At 42.3% G+C, this 18757-nt stretch overlaps 1 protein-coding gene across 1 annotated transcript; it reads right to left on the reverse strand.

Moving 5' to 3' along the window:
• Positions 1-5283: 5283 nt before the first annotated feature.
• Positions 5284-17929, reverse strand: LOC140269128 (double-stranded RNA-specific editase B2-like). Its single transcript, XM_072364150.1, has 8 exons — positions 17740-17929; positions 15358-15444; positions 12728-13677; positions 8327-8444; positions 7109-7271; positions 6810-6980; positions 6520-6666; positions 5284-5488 (listed from the first exon to the last, which is right to left on the reverse strand). The coding sequence occupies exons 1-8, from the start codon at positions 17927-17929 to the stop codon at positions 5284-5286; spliced, it is 2031 nt and encodes a 676-aa protein (XP_072220251.1).
• Between the last annotated feature and the right edge of the window lie 828 nt (positions 17930-18757).

Here is an 18757-nt window from a genome sequence, read left to right on the forward strand (position 1 = left end):
AGGGGAACTCCGGTGTTTTTAAACCTGGACCTTATTCTTAGACGATGCAGCCTCTAAATAAGGCATTATCTGTCTTTATTTCACCAATACTTTAAGAAGAAGAATGAATGAATGAACGTGTGCTATAGCTCTGTTAGCTCATAGCTGCTGTTATGTGGCTACTTGCAGCTATAGGAGAGCTAACGGAGGGATTTCTACACAGGCACTCTACTGGGACCACTTCATCCACACGCCCCCCTGCAGCACAGCTCATTCACTCCGGTAAGAACGTCCATCTTACTCAAAGTCGTCGTTAACGTTGTCAAAACCTGATAAATATCCTGCCATGTTGCACAAAACTATCAGCAGCAAACTCTGTGTGAAGTTAGCCGACTGTCACAGAGCACGGAGTGAATAAACTGTGCTGCAGGGGGGCGTGTGGATGAAGTGGTCCCAGTAGAGTGCCTGTGTAGAAATCCCTCCGTTAGCTCTCCTATAGCTGCAAGTAGCCACATAACAGCAGCTATGAGCTAACAGAGCTATAGCACACGTTCATTCATTCATTCTTCTTAAAGTATTGGTGAAATAAAGACAGATAATGCCTTATTTAGAGGCTGCATCCTCTAAGCCCCGTTCACTCCGTTATATGGATCTCCAGTTATCTAAATATCTTCAGAAGGACTCCGACTTTCACTGTTCTCAGTGAGCAGATGAACGTATTTCATGCCAGAAATAAGTTTTAAAAATACCGGAGTTCCCCTTTAAGTGGTGTTTTTGGAGTTGAATGTGTGTATTGTGGGCTGCAGCTGGTGTGGTGGTTAACAGCATCCTCTCACAGCGAGAGGGTTCCAGGTTTGATTCCCAGCCGGCGCCTTTCTGTGTGAAGTCTGCAGGTTCTCCACATGTATTCCAGCTTCCTCCCACCATCTAAAAACATGCATGTGAGATTAATTGGGGTGAGCATGTGGTCATTTGTCTGTATGTGGCCCTGTGAAGACCCTAAATTGGATTAAGCAGGTATAGAAAATGTACAGATGTGAAGTGTCCAGAACATCTGCATCCACCAAGATTAAAGCTTTCAAATGAATTTGACTCATCACACACAAACAGAGAAATAACACTTTTATTTCCAGAGATAGAAAAGGGTCACGACCACTTCAGAGTGCCGATAATAACGAACATTTTACAGCCTCCAACCACGGTGATGAGTTCTCCTTTTTCCTAAATAAACACAGTGACACAAGGGGGGAAAAGCCTTTGTGATACTTTTGATTAAACGGATTAAAGTACATCTGAATGGGATAAAGGGAGGAATTATTGCATTAAACAGGAATCTTTCCTCAGTAAAACCTCTAGGTGTCAGTGTGCCGTCACACTGCTGAGCCTCGTACTCTCGCTGCTCAGAAGAGGGTGAAAAACAACCAGGTGAGACTTTATCACGTTAAAAACACAAACTTTCAAGGAGAAGAAACACAAATCAGCTTAAATGATCAAAGCCGGTCTGCTCGGGTCTCTCAGGTCGGCACCTTTTCACGGTGAGGACTTCTTTTTCCAGGCTGAACTGCAGGGTTAAAGACTGAATGGGTCATCGGGAGAATGTAAAAACCCTGTTTGGGCACGAAATAAAATGCTTTAATGGGCACGGCTTGATTATCTGATGTCGTTCACACAGAGCAGCTCATGGTTAAAGCTCCAGTGTCGGGTCCTTTTAAATGAAAATGTGCCAAAGGGAACTTATAAGTGAAGGATAGGTTCTGATCACATGACCAATCAGCTGTTCCTGCTTGTAGAGAATAAAAAAAAGCCAATCCTTGATATCAGGAAAGAATAATCCCACTTCAAACCAGTTAAGGGACATTTTTATTTAGCAACCCTTAAGGTGTAAGGAGACGTAACGTGCTACGATCCAACAGTCTGACATGCGGACACACACTGAGATGGCTTCATGCCAGCTCTGCTCGGGGCTCTAAAGCACAGGTTTGTGAGGAACTAGCCACAGAAATGTCCCATTATTAGCGCTTGAACTAGATTTCTAAGTTTATTTGAAGGTGCTGTCCATCTTAAATCGAACGGATGCATCTATATGAGCACCACTGTCTTCCTGGAGCTGGGGAACATGGGAGCGACTCTGTTTTGGGGCAACCAAAGCCGCTGTTAAAGTGGAGCTTTTGCCTGATTTTGACAGGTTTACATGTTTGCTCCAATCAGATTTCTGATGAGTGAAACTAAGACATTCCCTCACATTCTCTGACCATCTGCATTCAGCCTCTGACACTCGCTTCTTCACTCGTTGGCGCTGAAGTGACCGAGCTTCTGAGGTTTTCTGAGCCATGGTCCCAGACCTCCGTCCTGCAGGGCGCTGCTAAACTGCTGCACCGCCCTCTGGTAACACCCGGCGGCCATCTTGGAAGCAGAATATGTCACTGTGGCGGCCTCTGTGCCCAGAACAGGTCCATTTAACTGAGAAAGAAAGGCAGAAGCATGGGTTGCTGTTATGAAGCAGTAACAAAAATGCTCTCTTTTGTGCTGCATGATTTAAATGTGAAAGAATAATGGATATTAATGGATAAACATAAATAACTTCAGTACATTCAGGTTTCAGAGAGCAGCAGGGGCCTGGAAGGGACGCTTCTAAATGATAATTAATGATGTTTATCACACAAATTAGACAGTGATCAGTTAGTGTCAGAACTGTAAATGGTAAAAAGTTCCTCTTTAGTCCTTTAAGTTCCTACCGGTGTGTTTTTTTTGGTCATCTCGACAGTTTTGGCAGCTAATTGCAGTCCAGTAAAACAACTGTGACTTTTTCTGTGTGTTAAGAAGTTTAAAGCTCCAGTGAACAAACCAGAATCAGAAACAAGTTTATTGCCACAATATAGATATATATACAGAATCTGGATATGTATAGAATAGAGACAAGGTCTGGAGGGATCAGGCACAACCTTCCCTGAACGCCTCAGAGTCCTGGAGGTGTGCAGGTCCTGGAGAGATGGAAGATTGCAGCCAATAACCTTCTCTGCAGGCCAAATGACTCGCTGCAGTCTGTCTTTGTCCTTGGCGGCAGCAGCTGGTGATGGAAGAGGTGAGGATGGACTCAATGATGAAGGAGTAGAAGTGCGCCGTCACTGTCCTTGGCAGGTTGAATTTTTTCAGCTGCCACAGGAAGTGCATCCTCTGCTGGGCTTTCTTGATTTAGGTCCTGGGAGATGATGGTTCCCAGGAAGCGGAAAGATGATGGGGGTAGCTGAGGCTGAGTTCTTCCTGAAGTCCTCAACCATCTCCACTGTCTTTAGAGCGTTGAGCTCCAGGTTGTTCTCCCTGCACCGGGTCTTCAGGAGCTTGACGGACTGATGACTAACTAATTACTTTGTTAAAGTAAGATGACCAACACTGGTCAGGAAACAACAAACTTGGTCAAATATTTATTTTCCAGTTTTCCATCCTGATCCTATGATAAGTCATCTTTAATAACATAAATACTAAAAAGAACCTGATATTTTTGAGTGAACCACCCACAGGAAGCAACAAACCTAGCCTAACCCCTAACCCCTACCCTAAACTTTACCCTAACCCCTACCCTAACCCCTACCCAAACAAAATACTAAATAAAAATGACAGGACTGTAATCAAAAGCCTCTAATTTACTGTGTAAAGTATTGTGAGGGACAACATTAACGTGGTACGTTTTAATTGTGTGACACTGGAACAACCTGCCAGAGGAGATTAAACTGTCACCAAATGTAGACATTTTTAAATCCAGGTTAAAAACATTTATTTTCTCATGTGTCTGTGCATGAAATCTGCACGATATCTTTTATCTAGAGGGTTGCTTGTTTTTATTCATTTAAAAAATGTTTTCTTTCTATTTATATTGTTTTACGTATTTTTGATGCTTTTTCTGCTCCCCGCTGAAATGCTTTTATTTTGTAAAGCACTTTGAATGGTTTTGTATATGAAATGTGCTACAAATAAATTTGACTTTGACAGTGATGATGTAATTACCGGCGCCAAGAGTAGTGTCCGAAAGTCTCCGAAAGTTTCTGAAAGTGCTCGAAAGTGTCCGAAAGTGTCCGAAAGTGTCTGAAAGTGTCTGAAAGTGTCTGAAAGTGTCCGAAAGTGTCCGAAAGTGTCCGAATGTGTCTGAAAGTGTCCGAAAGTGTCCGAAAGTCTCTGAAAGTGTCTGAAAGTGCCCAAAAATGTCCGCGAGTGTCCGAAAGTGTCTGAAAGTGTCCGAAAGTGTCCGAAAATGTCCCAAAGTGTGCCCAAAGTGCCCAAAAATGTCCGCGAGTGTCTGAAAGTGTCCGGAAGTGTCCGAAAGTGTCTGAAAGTGCCCAAAAATGTCCGCGAGTGTCCGAAAGTGTCCGAAAGTGTCCGAAAGTGTCCGAAAGTGTCCGAAAGTGTCCGAAAGTGTCTGAAAGTGTCTGAAAGTGTCCGAAAGTGTCTGAAAGTGTCCGAAAGTGTCCGAAAGTGTCCGAAAGTGTCCGAAAGTGTCTGAAAGTGTCCGGAAGTGTCCGAAAGTGTCTGAAAGTGCCCAAAAAATGTCCGCGAGTGTCTGAAAGTGTCTGAAAGTGTCCGAAAGTGTCCGAAAGTGTCCGAAAGTGTCTGAAAATGCCCAAAGTGTCCGAAAATGTCCGCGAGTGTCTGAAAGTGTCCAAAAATGTCCAAAAGATTTTTCTTTTGAGCTTTTGAGTCCACTACACTTATTTTCCTATGTGGGGAGTAGGGAATGAGTGACTGATTTTGGATACAACCTGTATCTCTCTCTGTTTTTATACATCATTATTTCTTGGCTTGGGAACAACTGCTTCCCCTACAACCCGGACCAAGAAAAGCTGCACAAAGCTGTCCAGTCTTCTGTGTTCTCAGCTCTGAAAGTCTCACCTGCCTCCTCAGCCTCAGCCAGTGTGTGAACAGGGAGCAGCTGCAGAGCCGTGACGGTGTTCCCGAGTCCTTCCTCCTTCCTGTGATGGTGCTCACTTCCTCCAGGTCGCCGTCACCGCAGCTCCAGTTCATGCTAACGTTGGGCGCCTTCCCTGCTGGCCGCACCCCCCTGCTGCTCAGACCTGTGTGAAGGCAGAGGAAAGATTTGGTGTGGACCTCGCTGTCGTCTTTAATGTCTGCGTTTGTTTGACAGCCTTCAGTCTGTTGCCATGGTAATGAGGCTTTGGCTTCTCCGGGTGTTTTACATGATACAGTAACTTCTTTAAATCCCATTTGCAATCATTTTTGTTCTTTAAAAAGCAGGTGGACCTAATATTCCAAAGCTTTGTTGAACTGGACAGTTCTTTGATGAGAACAATTATTTCAGAGCTTAGTTTTGGACCTACAGCCGAGCAACAGCTGCTGTCGTTGGTAAGGGAGCGGCAGGCGCCTGATGGATGCCAGGCGGCGTGCCATGGCTCTTCCCAGGTGACCAGTGTGGCTGAGAGTGCCCACCGTGAGGCTTTTCAGGTAAATCGGCTCCACCAGGTGAGACAGGAGGGCCCCCTGGAGGCCCACGACGCTCCACCTGTCAAGTGAAAACAGTCATTATTGATTGTTATTATTGAAATATGATTAATGCTCTAAAATCTCCAAAAACCAAAGCTGGCTGCCTTCATCAAGTCTCAGTTCAATTCAATTCAATTCAGTTTTATTTATATAGCGCCAGATTACAACAATTGTCATCTCAAGGCACTTAAATAATATAGTCCAATTCAAGCCAATTGGAATTCAATTCATTGTAATCATAAACCAACAGATTGCACCGATTATACAGTTCAGTTGTAGACATAAACCGAATTATACAGGAGCTCCAAAAAGCCATTGTGAACATCCAGGTGTCCAAAGGTCCATCAAACACTGAGATTTACTGAGATTTCCTGAATCTTTTGTAATGTTTTTAACTGTAAATGTTCAAAGACCAAAGTTCTTTGCAATGTTGCACTGAGAAATCTATTTTTAAAAATAATTTTATCATATTATATTAAGGCTCAAATGAACAAATTACCGGGGGCTCACACCATAAGTGTCGTACAACCCGCCGTTTGTACTTCTTCTGCCGCCGGAAGCGGCCAAAGGGGCGGGGCTTATATGTATAGCAACTAGCATATATATAATAATCCATCTATACATCGGTTCCCTCTTTCACCATGGATTGTACTCTTGGCAGCCTTCTTTGTGTTTGCGCTCTGCCGTTTTCCACCTTTTTTCCGCCTTTTTTTCCCGCCTTTTTCCCGCCTTTTTTCCACCTTTTTTCCCCGCCTTTTTTCCACCTTTTTTTCGCCTTTTTTCCACCTTCGGCCCTAATTGGCTGTCGTCGCGTAGCGTCACTGCTCATTTGCATAAAGTTGAGCCTTTCTCAACTCTTGAAGCCCACGAAGCTCACAACTCCGGCCGCTCATCGACGCCAGCTTACATTGAAAATGAACGGCAGCTGGCCGCTCACGACGCTTTTGGTGTGAGCCCCCGGTTAATGATTAAGGCCACAAAAATAAACAAAACGAACAGAATTATCGTTGCACAACTAAAATCAGGGCAGTTTTTATCAGTAAAACTTACTTTGCCATCTTATCTGTGCAGGACATGGTGATGATGGGTTGACCCGAGGACACATCGTCCCATTTCTGATTGGCTCTCCCCGCCATGATGGGCAGCGTCCCCTCACCGCCGTTCACCTTCACCCGGAGGTGACATCGAAACCTCCTGCTCGGATCTGACAGAAGAGGAAAAGCATTTCACAGAGGTGTCGTAACTGAAAGTCCCGCTAACATTTATATGACTGCTGCCATGTCTACAGCAGCTGGTCTAACGTTGCGCCCACTGACAGAAAATGGCTTCATCATCATGACCATCTAAATGTATTTGTCTCACATGCAGCTGTGGTCTCGTAGGGGCAGTTGAGCCGAGCATCTCCACACGGCGACGAACTGACATACATGTGGAAGGAAACGCCGTCCTGCAGCCGGAAGCCGCCACAGCAGCCTGCATTCGGTACGAAGATCGATTGTTTTCCTCCCTTACTTCAGAGAAGAAAGAGACATAAACTCTTTCATTTCAAGGTGTCACACTAACAAAACGCTGGCTGCAAACACTTGAGTCATTAGATGTTTACAGAGATGTGACAAAATCAGAATGTTTTGGATGGTACCAAAGAAGCAGCTCCAGCTGAGCGTACAGGAATCGAACCAGCGCCCTTCTGCTAACGACTTCAGCGTGGCAGTCACTGAGAGAACAGCCGTGGTCATCGTTCACGTCCAAACACTTGGTTCCTGTGGCCAAAGACACGACCTGGGCTGATCTGAGGTCAAATCCTGGGGGGCAAAAAACAAAGAGAGATGAAGGATGGTGGAAAATGGACGAGGATACGCCTCAGGAGAAGAGATTGTTGTGTTGACATGTCACCAAGGCAACCAGCAAAATGGTCTCTACCAGTGTCGGTCATCTTACTCTAAAAAAGTAATTAGTTAGTTACAGATTACGTCTCCCAAAAAGTAATTGAGTTAGTTACTCAGTTACCTCATTGTAAGAGTAATTAGTTACTCAGTTACCTCATTGTAAGAGTAATTAGTTACTCAGTTACCTCATTATAAGTGTAATTAGTTACTCAGTTACCCCATTGTAAGAGTAATTAGTTACTCCGTTACCTCATTATAAGAGTAATTAGTTACTCAGTTACCTCATTGTAAGAGTAATTAGTTACTCAGTTACCTCATTATAAGTGTAATTAGTTACTCAGTTACCCCATTGTAAGAGTAATTAGTTACTCAGTTACCTCATTATAAGTGTAATTAGTTACTCAGTTACCTCATTGTAAGAGTAATTAGTTACTCAGTTACCTTGTTGTAAGAGTAATTAGTTACTCAGCAAAGTAACTGTGACGTTATTTTTCATGTTCTGTAACATCTTTAACGTCAAATATATTAACTGATCGAAGAATAAAAACAGCATTTACAGTATTTTAGAACATTTGGTGTTTATTTGAACTCAACAGCATGTGTTGCTGCTTCATAATGATGTGGTTAAAAGAGCTGCATTTAACCCCATCATCCCCCCCTCCTTCCTCCTTTCAGAGGACTTTGTGGTCAGTTCCAGCAGTGACACTAAAGATGCTCTGCTCTGGTTTAGAAGCACTCATAGGAGTCGTTTTTTCCTCCTGCTGGACTGGATCTTATTTAAGGGTGTGAACGTGTCATCAAGACAAAGCAATCCATCCCAAAACTGCATAAAATACCACTTTTAATGTTCAAATTTCATCTTGTGAAGAAATTCTTCCTTTGGAACAACAAAGGAAGAAGAATGTAGAGATTTCTGTGTCTCACCTAATCTTCTCATGTCTGAGTTTGAGTGCTGTGCTTCTGCAGCTCACCTCTGGTCATTACGATCCCCGCCAGCACTTTGTGACGAACCTGCGAGGGCGAGGAGCAGCTGCCAGTCAGCTCGGAGTATTTCTCTCTCACCAAGTGGTAGATCGATTCTGCGAAGAACTGCAGAAGAAGAAATACAGACACAGCATTGGAGGACTTATTTTGATTTGGACTATCTTTTATAATCTTGTTATTATTCTTTATGCTACATTATGTTGTCTTTATGTTGTCTATAATGTTGCAATAAGGGTAGCTGGTTAGCTTCTTCTTAATCTCAATTTTTAAGCCTTAATTTGTCCAGACACCATAGAAATGAATATTAATTAGCTGTTATAACCACAGGAGGAGACCCCAGGGAGGACCCAGGACACGTTGGAGAGACTATGTCTCTCGGCTGGCCTGGGAACGCCTCGGGGTCCCCCCGGAAGAGCTGTAGGAAGTGGCCGGGGACAGAGACGTCTGGGTTTCTCTGCTCAAGCTGCTGCCCCCCCGACCCCCGGAGAAAAGCAGCAGAAAATGGATGGATGTTATAACCACATCATGGCAAAGTATCTATAAATCCAGACAGCTTTCAGGGGATTAATCTGATGCTAACAATGATTTGTGGCCTGTGAGGATCCTTTTCTTCTGGTTTGTGAGCAGATTTGTGAATTTATGGAGATGTCTGGTCACCAAAAACTGTGAGACGCAGTTGGAACCAGTGGGTTTGCTATCATTCCCAGACATATATGTGACTGTCCTGCTACTTTATTTTCCCCATGCATTCAGAAGAAACACGATACATGTGAGCAGCACCCATACAGAACCTTTGTCTCAGCATCTCAGGATGCAGTGTCCTGTGTTTTCTTTACGTCTGCCCTATGCTGAGGTCGGTGTTTGCTTCAGTCCTTCTTTTATTTCGCTTCACTTCATCGTCCCCAGATGTCCTCGGTTACCTTTACCGTGGCTCTTGCTCAGCGTTCTGCCACTTGCTTCTTGTTTTCTCATCACTCATCTGCATCCTCTCAGCTAATCACCCCTCCTGGTGAGTATAGTCCTTTGTTCTGTGCCAGGTCCTCCTGGTAAGAACCATGTGTTCTTGAACAGGACGAGTTACTTTGCTGTGATTGGCTCCTCCTGTCAGGTCTCACAGAAGCTCTTAGGTTTTTGTACCTTGTCTTGTCACTTCCTGTTTTATTTTGAAATGAACAACTCCTCTCATTTCAGATAACTTGCCCTTCTTCCCGTGTCTCATTGTCTTCCCTGATTCTCAAAGTGTTTCCACCTGTTCCCCTTGGTTCTTCAGGTGTATTTAGTCTGCGTCTCGTTGCCAGTGTGTTGAATTTGTCTTTCGAGCTTTCTTCCTCTAGCCTCCAAAGTAACTAAAGCCTAAGTACCAAAGATCTTGTCTCTTAATGATTTCCTCCTTGAAAGCGATTTTTTTGTTGTAAGCTTTGCCGTAGATTTAGCTCAAGTGAAGTGTTGTTTACATTTGTCCTTTTTCAGTAGTATCTCCTGTAGAGGAGTGTCTTTGATTTCTAGTGATAACTTTCATATCAGCTCCATTAAAAGGAGCCTCTTTCTGTTTATTGATTTTATTAAATTTCTATAGAGCCTCCGACGGTTCAGATAAGTTTATTTGTAAGATTTATATAACTTTTGTTTTGTCCTCCTAGCTTGGAGAGAACTTTCTTTAGATTTCTTTAGATTCTTTAGTTTTATAGCCTCACTCTCCTCCCCATAGGTATCGAGGAGAGTGAGTTAGGAGTTTATAATCTATTACTTTGCTCTTCAAGTGACTATCATTATAAATAAAGTCTGATTATTGATTCTACCCTGCATCTGAGTCCAGTGCTTTCACGGATCGGGACACCTCCCTTTACTGTGAACTGTGACACATGTACTTGGACCTTTTACAAAGGATAACTTTGATTTATTCCGAGGAGCATATCCTTGTTTGGTTATGGCACAAATTTTAAAGACAAAATGACAAATTCAGGGCACTTTCAAACGGTCCGGTTTATTTTATTTTGTATTTTTATCTGAGCAGCAGCCATGATAAGAGCGGTTTGAATGTTCTACATGCAAATGAAAATGCTCCCTTAATCATCTCCTTTGGCATAGGAGACATTAGCCCATCCTTTATGAGAGGAAGGAGGTAACGTTCCATCAAAATCAAGGCTAAGAGCTCAGAAAAGATGATAGAAGGTAACTGTTTGGACTATTTGACCAGATGTTTATTCCAAAAGCTGCATTTTTGTTCTGAAGCTGCCAGTTAAATGAACATATGTGAAACCGTTCATTCATAGACTGCAACAATGTCTCCTGCAGAGAGATTGCAAGAATATTATTGGTATTATTACCAGTTTGGTATAAATACTCACTGGTGTGAGAGGATCCCCCACCAGAGAAAATAGAAAATAAAGAATAACATTACTCTCCAGGAAATAGATAATTTTCCCAGGCAATCCTAAAGAGAAGACTTCAGGAGAGAACTGATGATTGAGGAGAGCAGTTGGACGATTCTTAGGTGGGTTACAAGGAACCCAGAAACATTGACCAATGATCTGATCTCAATGATTAGAAAGACCCACAAACTGGAGATGGCAGCAGGAAGAAGGAAGCCTGTTGTTTAAGGGCACAGAAATCTGAAAGAAAGAGGTCCTTCCTTCAGTTTGACTGCATTTTAAGTGCATTAACGTCATAAAACTGCAGCACGACAGACTGATGATGAATTTAAACTTTAAATATCACTCGTGATCTCAGTCTATAACCCAGTATAACTGTCTCACATATCCTCCAATGCTCGGTGCTTTCTGGATGACGGTGGCACAAGGTCATGTGTAATGAGTGTGTTAAACAATTATCAGTGAGATTATTATGCTCTTCACACCGCCTTCCCGCTCCACCTCCATCTCCGCGCTCCGCCGCCGCTCCTCCTTCATTCCTAATGTGCTGTATTAATGTTCATTAATGCGTCACGCAGCCTGACAGACAGCTCACCGATGAGTTGGAGTGGCTGCAGAAAGATCAACCTTCAGACAGAGAGCAGGAGGGAAGGTTCTGCTTATTATTCACTCATTACGATTTGGTGGAAAAGCCTGAAGCTTCATAAAATCACCTTTTTGTATGAAATAAGAACATTAGAATCCCTTCTTGTCTGACCCCGACTTCCATCCCTTCATCTGACTGTGAATTCTGGCATTAAATCCCCCTGCAGGTGTAATAAAGTATCTGCATGTCTCTATTATCCTTTGCATATTTGAACAACATCCCTGTCGGTTCCCAGGGGTCGATGTGGAGAAACAGATCTGCTTGTATTTATAAAGCAAGACAGCAAAAGACGCTGAGGACAATTCTCACAGGCTCTGAGACATAATGAAGTTGTTTAGATGCTGCAGATGAGCATGCAGGACACCATCCGGCTCTCAGGCCTCGGGACATGACGGCCATACTGATGTGCGGCACACTCCATTTGGTAGCATACGGTGCACCTCAGACCCATTTATCCAGACTGTTCAGAAGAGTGGTGACCGTTAAAGGGACGAGGGCCAAGCTCGGTGTCATGGTATGAAGCTGTAATGTATTTCCAGGTGATGGAAATTGGTCTTTTATTCATGAAGGACACCTCGTCGGGTATGTCATATACTTTTATTCCACATTTGGGAGTTACTTTCCATTATGTTCCGTTGTAAATGTGTAAAAAATGTACCTCTGAAGTTTAACCTCTTTAAACTTTATGGGATTTTTCTATATGTTTAGTTAAAAAACAACATGTTTCAAGGCTCTATCAGTGTATTTAGTGAATAATCCAAGTGCCATGTCCACAGTTTCTTATTAGATATTTGCAGCATACATGGATATGGGTTATATATTTATATATATATATATAATATATATATATATATATATATATTATACATTATATATAGCAGAAAAAAGGCTCCTAACTCAAGGGATGAACCAGTGTTGTGTCGACACATAACAGACAACTTAGCAAAGAAGCCATTTTAAACTGGATCTTTAGGCACTTTGTTAAACTAAAAATCTGGAAATCTGTTGCAAAAACACAATTTTTAATGCATTTATTTTAAAAATCCCAAAGTTGACACAATTTTACAGGCATGAAATAGCATTTGTGCACCAACAAAGTGATTCCCAAAGAGCTATTAGCTGAAGACTCAGCATATGTTAGCATGGTGTGCAGTGTGTCCTTTGATCCTAAAGAGGAAGTAGCGGGTATAAAAGGGAGAGTTTCATGGAGTGCAAGAGGACTTGTGCAGTGATGTATCCAAAAGATCTGAACACAAGGCATGTGAGTTTTGAAAAAGAACGATATAAAACTTGAGCATGAAAGCGTGTAATCCTGCTCTCAGATTAAAAAATGTATTGTGGTGTATCAGCGGTAAGAGAGATGAACTCACCTGAGGTAGCTGGTTTTTGGTCTTACTGCCCTGGAGGCCTATTATCTTCTTCTCTGGTCCCAAACTGATGTTGTAAAGAGACTGCAGGGCTGCTGCTGCCGCCTGTGCCTTGGCCAGTCTTTTACTGTGACCACAACCCTCAAACACCCTCCCCTCCAGTCTGACCACCATGATAAAATTCCTCATCGGCCTCCCATGAACTCTTTCTGTCAGACACATGTATCTGAGTCCTGGCTGCAGCTCACTGAGCAGTGCCACTGGACTGATGTGCTCTAAAAGCGAGGCGCTGAGGGCTTTTCTCTTTGGATTTGTTGAGGAAACCAAGTCCAGAGTGAGCTGAAGAAACCATCTGTGGTTGTAGATGCTGGAGAAAACCCCCTTCTTTGCTGTGCTGCTGTGCAGGAGATCACAGTTTTCCAGCAGCGATGGTTCAAACTCTTTGAGAAATCTGTCGGGGGAGTCCAGTTTGTCCGCTGTAAAATCCCTAGGTGCGCTGGTGAGGTTCCCCATGGTGGCGTGAACCTGGGAGGCATTTGGAAACTGGATGAACGACTGGAGAGCCAGCTCTGCAGCTCTCATCTTGGCTTTCTTCTTTGTAGGTCCTTGACCCTCGAAGTGGAAACCATTAACCTCCACACCTACAGAAAACATTGGGGCATGCAGTGGACCCGTTTTTGACACAAGCTCATACCTCAGACCCGGTCGTAGCTCGTTCAGCTGCACCAGAGCATTCTTCTGAGTCACTGCCCAGGCTGCTCTTTTACAAGTCACATGGCTTTGGCAGAGCAGCCGGTCTTTTCCGTCCACTAGTGGCCGTTTCCTCTTCAGTGCTCTGGGTCTGTCCCTGGGTAAAGTTGTACAAAAAAATGATGGATGGTACTTTTGTAACAGGTCATGCTCCAATTGATTTTTCTCTTCCTGATTCTCTTTCACCTCCAAACTACTGGTACCTGTTGGGAGACCAAAATCATAAAAAGAAAAGTGAGCATCTTAGCAAAGGTAGAATCAGACTGCATTTTAAGGGTTTGACTTGTTGGTTTATCACCATTTTTCAAAGTTATGAGGATCCTTGGGCTGAAAAATGTCTTCAAGTTAGATGAAAATCCAGAAAAAGCGTGTTTATGCTGCAGTTTGCCTACATCAGATAAACCAGCCAGAGAACATACTGGATATTAGATCTGTATTTTCTCTCGTCTTGCTATTGAGTCACGCACCTCACAGATGATACTGGAGACATTGAGTCATTTGAGACGTGTTTTCACTACAAGAAATACTGCGGAGGGACATCTGCCTTGAGAACAGAGTCAGGACATGATGCAAAAAGTACCCTGCAGAGATTACAGTGTTTTATTCATGGCACGTTGAGAACTGAGGATGAGGCTCCGCACCGGTCTGTAATGATAACTGATATCAATACTTTATCTATTAGCACTACTGGCAAGCAACTGGAAAACATCTCACAGGTCAGAGGAAAAAAGACTATGAGGCACCAGTTCTAATCATCATGCTTGCTGTAAATGACTTGCAACACACTGGGTGGTTTTAAGGAGTTATTTGCAGGGAGTTTGAATTAGAGTTATGTTGCCCATTGTGTTAGCTTAGCTTGTTAGCATGAAGTGTAAACCCAATCCTAGATGAGAGCCTCAACGTTTAGGAAGCTTATAATGTGGATACACTAAATGCACTGTGATGCTAATCTACATATATTCAAATCCAATATCACTTCAGAACATGTAATAGATATGTTGGTCCACAGCACAAAAACATGGTACTGTGGCAATCATCTCTATTCTGAGTCGCTGCTTTACACAGCTCCACTCAATAATCTGCCCTTTGGGGCATTTTGCTGCCACTTTGCAGTAATTTTAAAAGCTTTGTGCAGCAATCTGAAAGCTGCACTTGCTTCTTTTGGTGCTGTTGTTGGTCCTTTATGGTCCTTTAAGTGCTGAGGGAAATTAAATGGCTCAAAATCATTTAGATTGTTCAGTATAGTATCTGATGATCTGAGATTTTCACCCACAATCCTTCATTCTTCCTTGTCTTTGCACAAAATGATAGAATATTCAAAGTTTTCACAATTTTACGGTCAGGGACATTATTCTGAAATAGTCCAGTTTTGCAGATTCTTAAACCTCTGTGTATTTTACTCTGAGAGACTCTGCCTCCCTAAGGTTCCCTTTTTATGCCCAATCATGTCACTGACCTGTTGCCAAGCAACCTAATTAGCTGCAGCATGTTCCTCCAGCTTTTTCTTTTTAGCACCACTTACTTTTCCAGCCTTTTGTTGCCCCTGTTCCAACTTTTTTTTACATGTGTTGCTGCCATCAGATTCAAGATGAGCTCATATTTTTCATGAAATAACAAAATGTCTCATTTTCAGCATTTCAAATATGTTTTCTATGCTCTGTTGGACTTACAATAGTAGTTGATGAGATCTGCAAATTAACAGGCCAACTCTGCAGTCCAAAAAGACACAGACTGCACTTAAAAATGCATCTAAGTGCCTGCATTATGAATGTTTAATGAAGGGGCCAAGTAATGTGCTTGCATCTCAAATACGGTGAATGTACTGCACCAAAAAGATGGTTGTAATGCATTGTATGTGCAGAAATATATGGGAACATATTTACTTGAATTGTCTGCATCCTCAGCTGATGAGGCTGCAGAATCCCAGTGATTTATGGGTCTGATGAAGGTCGATACTGAGCTGCTCCATCCTGAGAAACAAGATCAGAAACGTATGCAATCACTGTTTCCATCACAGCATCATATTCATCACAACAGCTTTTTGTTTGTGAAATTAACCCAAACAGAAATAATTAAATGGAGTGAGGTAAACAGACTTATGGCAAACCTAATGCAGGAGGCCAGGAAGACCATTAGAGTTCCCACCAAATGAACAGATTGAAAACAAACAGAGGGGCCGCTTAGGGCCTGCTGGGGTAATAGAAAGCTGCTGATGGTAAGGGATGATGCTTCAGAGCAGGAGATTTGTCTTATTAACCCAGTCTCACAGTTCTTTAGCAGAACTGTTCATCGTTAGATTTCAGAAGATATGATGAGTTCAAAGGCCTGCTGAGCACCAGTGGTTTCATTTCTCTTAACAAAGGCATCATTGAATCTGAGGACGCTTTCAGCTTGAAGTTTTCAGGGTTTTAACTTGTTTTTGTCAATAAGTTTGTAAAACTAACTCAAATCAAAGATAGTAACTATTAGGATGTTTAGAATAATAAATCATTATAAAAAATCTTATTTTCAATAATCACTATGATATAGAAATAAAACCATGATGCTTTCCTAACTTTAACCATGTTTTTAATACTTAACGTTCACCAAGTAAAACGGCAACAAAACTTTATGCAAAAAAACAACATTTAACAGTAAGAAGCTGGTGGTCACGATGTGATCTACTGTCTCTGTTATGTATAATCATGTAGCAGCATGTAGCCTCATGTAGCAGCATGTAGCCTCATGTAGCATCATGTATAATCATGTAGCATCATGTAGCCTCATGTAGCATCATGTAGCATCGTGTATAATCATGTAGCATCATGTAGCATCATGTAGCATCATGTAGCCTCATGTAGCATCATGTAGCATCATGTAGCATCATGTATAATCATGTAGCATCATGTAGCCTCATGTAGCATCATGTAGCATCATACTCCTTCCCCTCCAACCTCCAAATGTGGGCTATGTGGTGTAGGTGACAGTTAATGAAAATGCTGGAGCACCGTTGGAGTTATTGTTCTGCTCAGTAGCAAGAAACTATTCCAGGTTTTGCCTTGAGACACTGTTTGGTATTCACACCAGATACCATATCTTTTATTCAGTTCCTGTTAGGATTATCCAGTCACATTGCCTGCTGTTTGGAGCATTTTAAGTGAATAAAAATAACCAGAAACAAGAGGATGGATTAGTTTATGGTCTAAATTAAATAAGTTTATAGTAATTATTTCTGTGGCTCTCTCAAGTATTTGACAGTTTTTATAGAAAACCTGATCTTGGTCACAATGAGTTAAAGAACAAACTAATGTAGGAATCTGATTGTGTATTTGTGCAGATCTTTACTCCCTGCTCCAGCATACTACATCTTCCACATCTTTTGATTTTATGAATTTGTCTCCAGGGAAACACCCGCAGGACAACCGCTATAATATATCATCTGCTGGCCGCTGAACCAGTGACCCCATTTATTCTCATTCTGGTACATGTGGTTCTCTGCCACCATTTAAAATCTCTGCTCGTGGGGCAGAATGTTCTCCACATACTGACTTGAACATAGTGGGTAAGTAAGTAAGTACAATTTGTCTATATATGCTATAAATCTATCTATATATGCTGCATACGGCATTTGAGCATGCAGAGCTCTGACAGTGATCACCAAGATCTTAAACCCAAAAGCTTTGTGGGGAACCAGTGCAAAGACGACAAAACAGGTGTAACCTGAGACCACCTGTGACCTTGTAAGTAGCCGCACTTTGTACAGTAAATTACAGTTGTCCAGTCATTGCCAACATTTCTAATTCTGATTTGATAACCATTCGACTGAGGCAGGAAATATTTCTTAAAAGAAAAATGCAGATTCCCACAGGAGTTTTAGTATAATAATCGAAACTGAGATTATGTTCACACTACAGGCGAAACGCCCAAAAAATGGCCCAAATCCGACTTTTTGCCCATTTGTGATTCATATCAGATTTTTTTTAGGACAGTCTGACCCACTTTCATGTGTGGTCCTAAATCAGGCTCAGTCTGAACCTCATGCCGCACTTTATCCGACTTTTACATCACTGACGTCAGATAGACGTCACAATTGTGCGCCAGCGGCGGCGGGACGTGGTGAGATTAAATGTAAACAAGGTAAAACAAACAAGCATGGCCGACACTGTTGATGGCGCTAATTAGCGGAAAGAAAGTCAGGTTTTGGACTTAATTAAAGTCCTTCGTTAGTTGCACAACAACTTCAGAACTGATACACACAGGTTAACACGTGTAGCATTCATATTTACTTCGTAAACGCAGCGTGTTGTGTCTGACGTCACGTCTTCTTCTGCGCATGCGGGTCACTTCAGGGTCGCAGACCGTTAACGCTGGAGTCCAATGAACAGGTCTTTCATTACTCATATTATAATTGGTGTTGTTGTCAGTGTTGCTCTGCTCAGACTCATGGGAGACGTGCGTGTTTCCCACCGTTTCCATAGCGATAGTGGCGCGCCAGAGACATTTATATGATACTTTTTTTTCAGCGTGAGAAATACCATGTGTGGCGTGTGAGCGTGAGAACTTGTTGAATTGCGCGTGAGAGCCCTGTTGTTAATCACAACGGGAAAAAAGCTGTCAGGAGCACTTCTTTGTGCTTCTGTTTTCCTTGTGTGCAGTGAAACATAATTATTCAGTACACATAGAAAAATAAGCTGCAGTAAAATCAGATCAAGTGCAAAATATTTCCTGCTTAACAAAACTATAAAAGATGCAGATCAACAACAAATGAAGATACTTTTAAATCAGTTTTTAAGACCGTGTATCAGTACAGGCACATTTGGTCGCATCTTGAGATGAAACTGCTTTAAATAGACGTATAATATTAATTGTAAGGATGATTACAGTTAGCATGACCAAATAAAAGCCAATAAAAGAGCAAATAAGTGTCTGCAAATGTGCAAATCCAAATAAATGTCATCATAAAATGTTGTGATACATTGTGTTACACAATGTTTGGCCCGTTTTTACCCCTGCGCCTGGCGGTTCTGGAGGGCACGGCACTGCACACTAAAAGTAATTAGAATAATGAAGGGTGCAGACTAAGCTATCCCGCATTAACCTTGCACCTTGCAGTTATATTGGGCGTGCAAAGCCATTAAGTGGTGGGTTGATATGAGCTGGAGCTGTGAGATGGGATGTGAACGTAATGATGTGAGTCCTGAGCTGCTGAAGGCAGGTGGAGGTTGGAGGTGTTTCAACAATCATCCCAGTTAACAGAACCATTTATTTCAGGACAAAGGAAGAAAAAAAAGAATATAAATGTTT

Source organism: Leuresthes tenuis, unplaced genomic scaffold, assembly GCF_036924035.1.
Source record: "Leuresthes tenuis unplaced genomic scaffold, fLeuTen1.0.hap1 SCAF_14, whole genome shotgun sequence".
NCBI lineage: Eukaryota > Metazoa > Chordata > Actinopteri > Atheriniformes > Atherinopsidae > Leuresthes > Leuresthes tenuis.

Bases quoted from the DNA above. Each gene is read 5' to 3' on its own strand.
- LOC140269128 (XM_072364150.1), bottom strand. From the start codon at position 17,929: ATGGAAACGGTGGGAAACACGCACGTCTCCCATGAGTCTGAGCAGAGC. The intron at 8,445-12,727 runs GTGAGTTCATCT...CTTCTTCTGCAG, and splicing joins CCAAAAACCAGCTACCTCAG to TTCTTCGCAGAATCGATCTA. The intron at 5,489-6,519 runs GTAAGTTTTACT...TTCACTTGACAG, and splicing joins TGCACAGATAAGATGGCAAA to GTGGAGCGTCGTGGGCCTCC.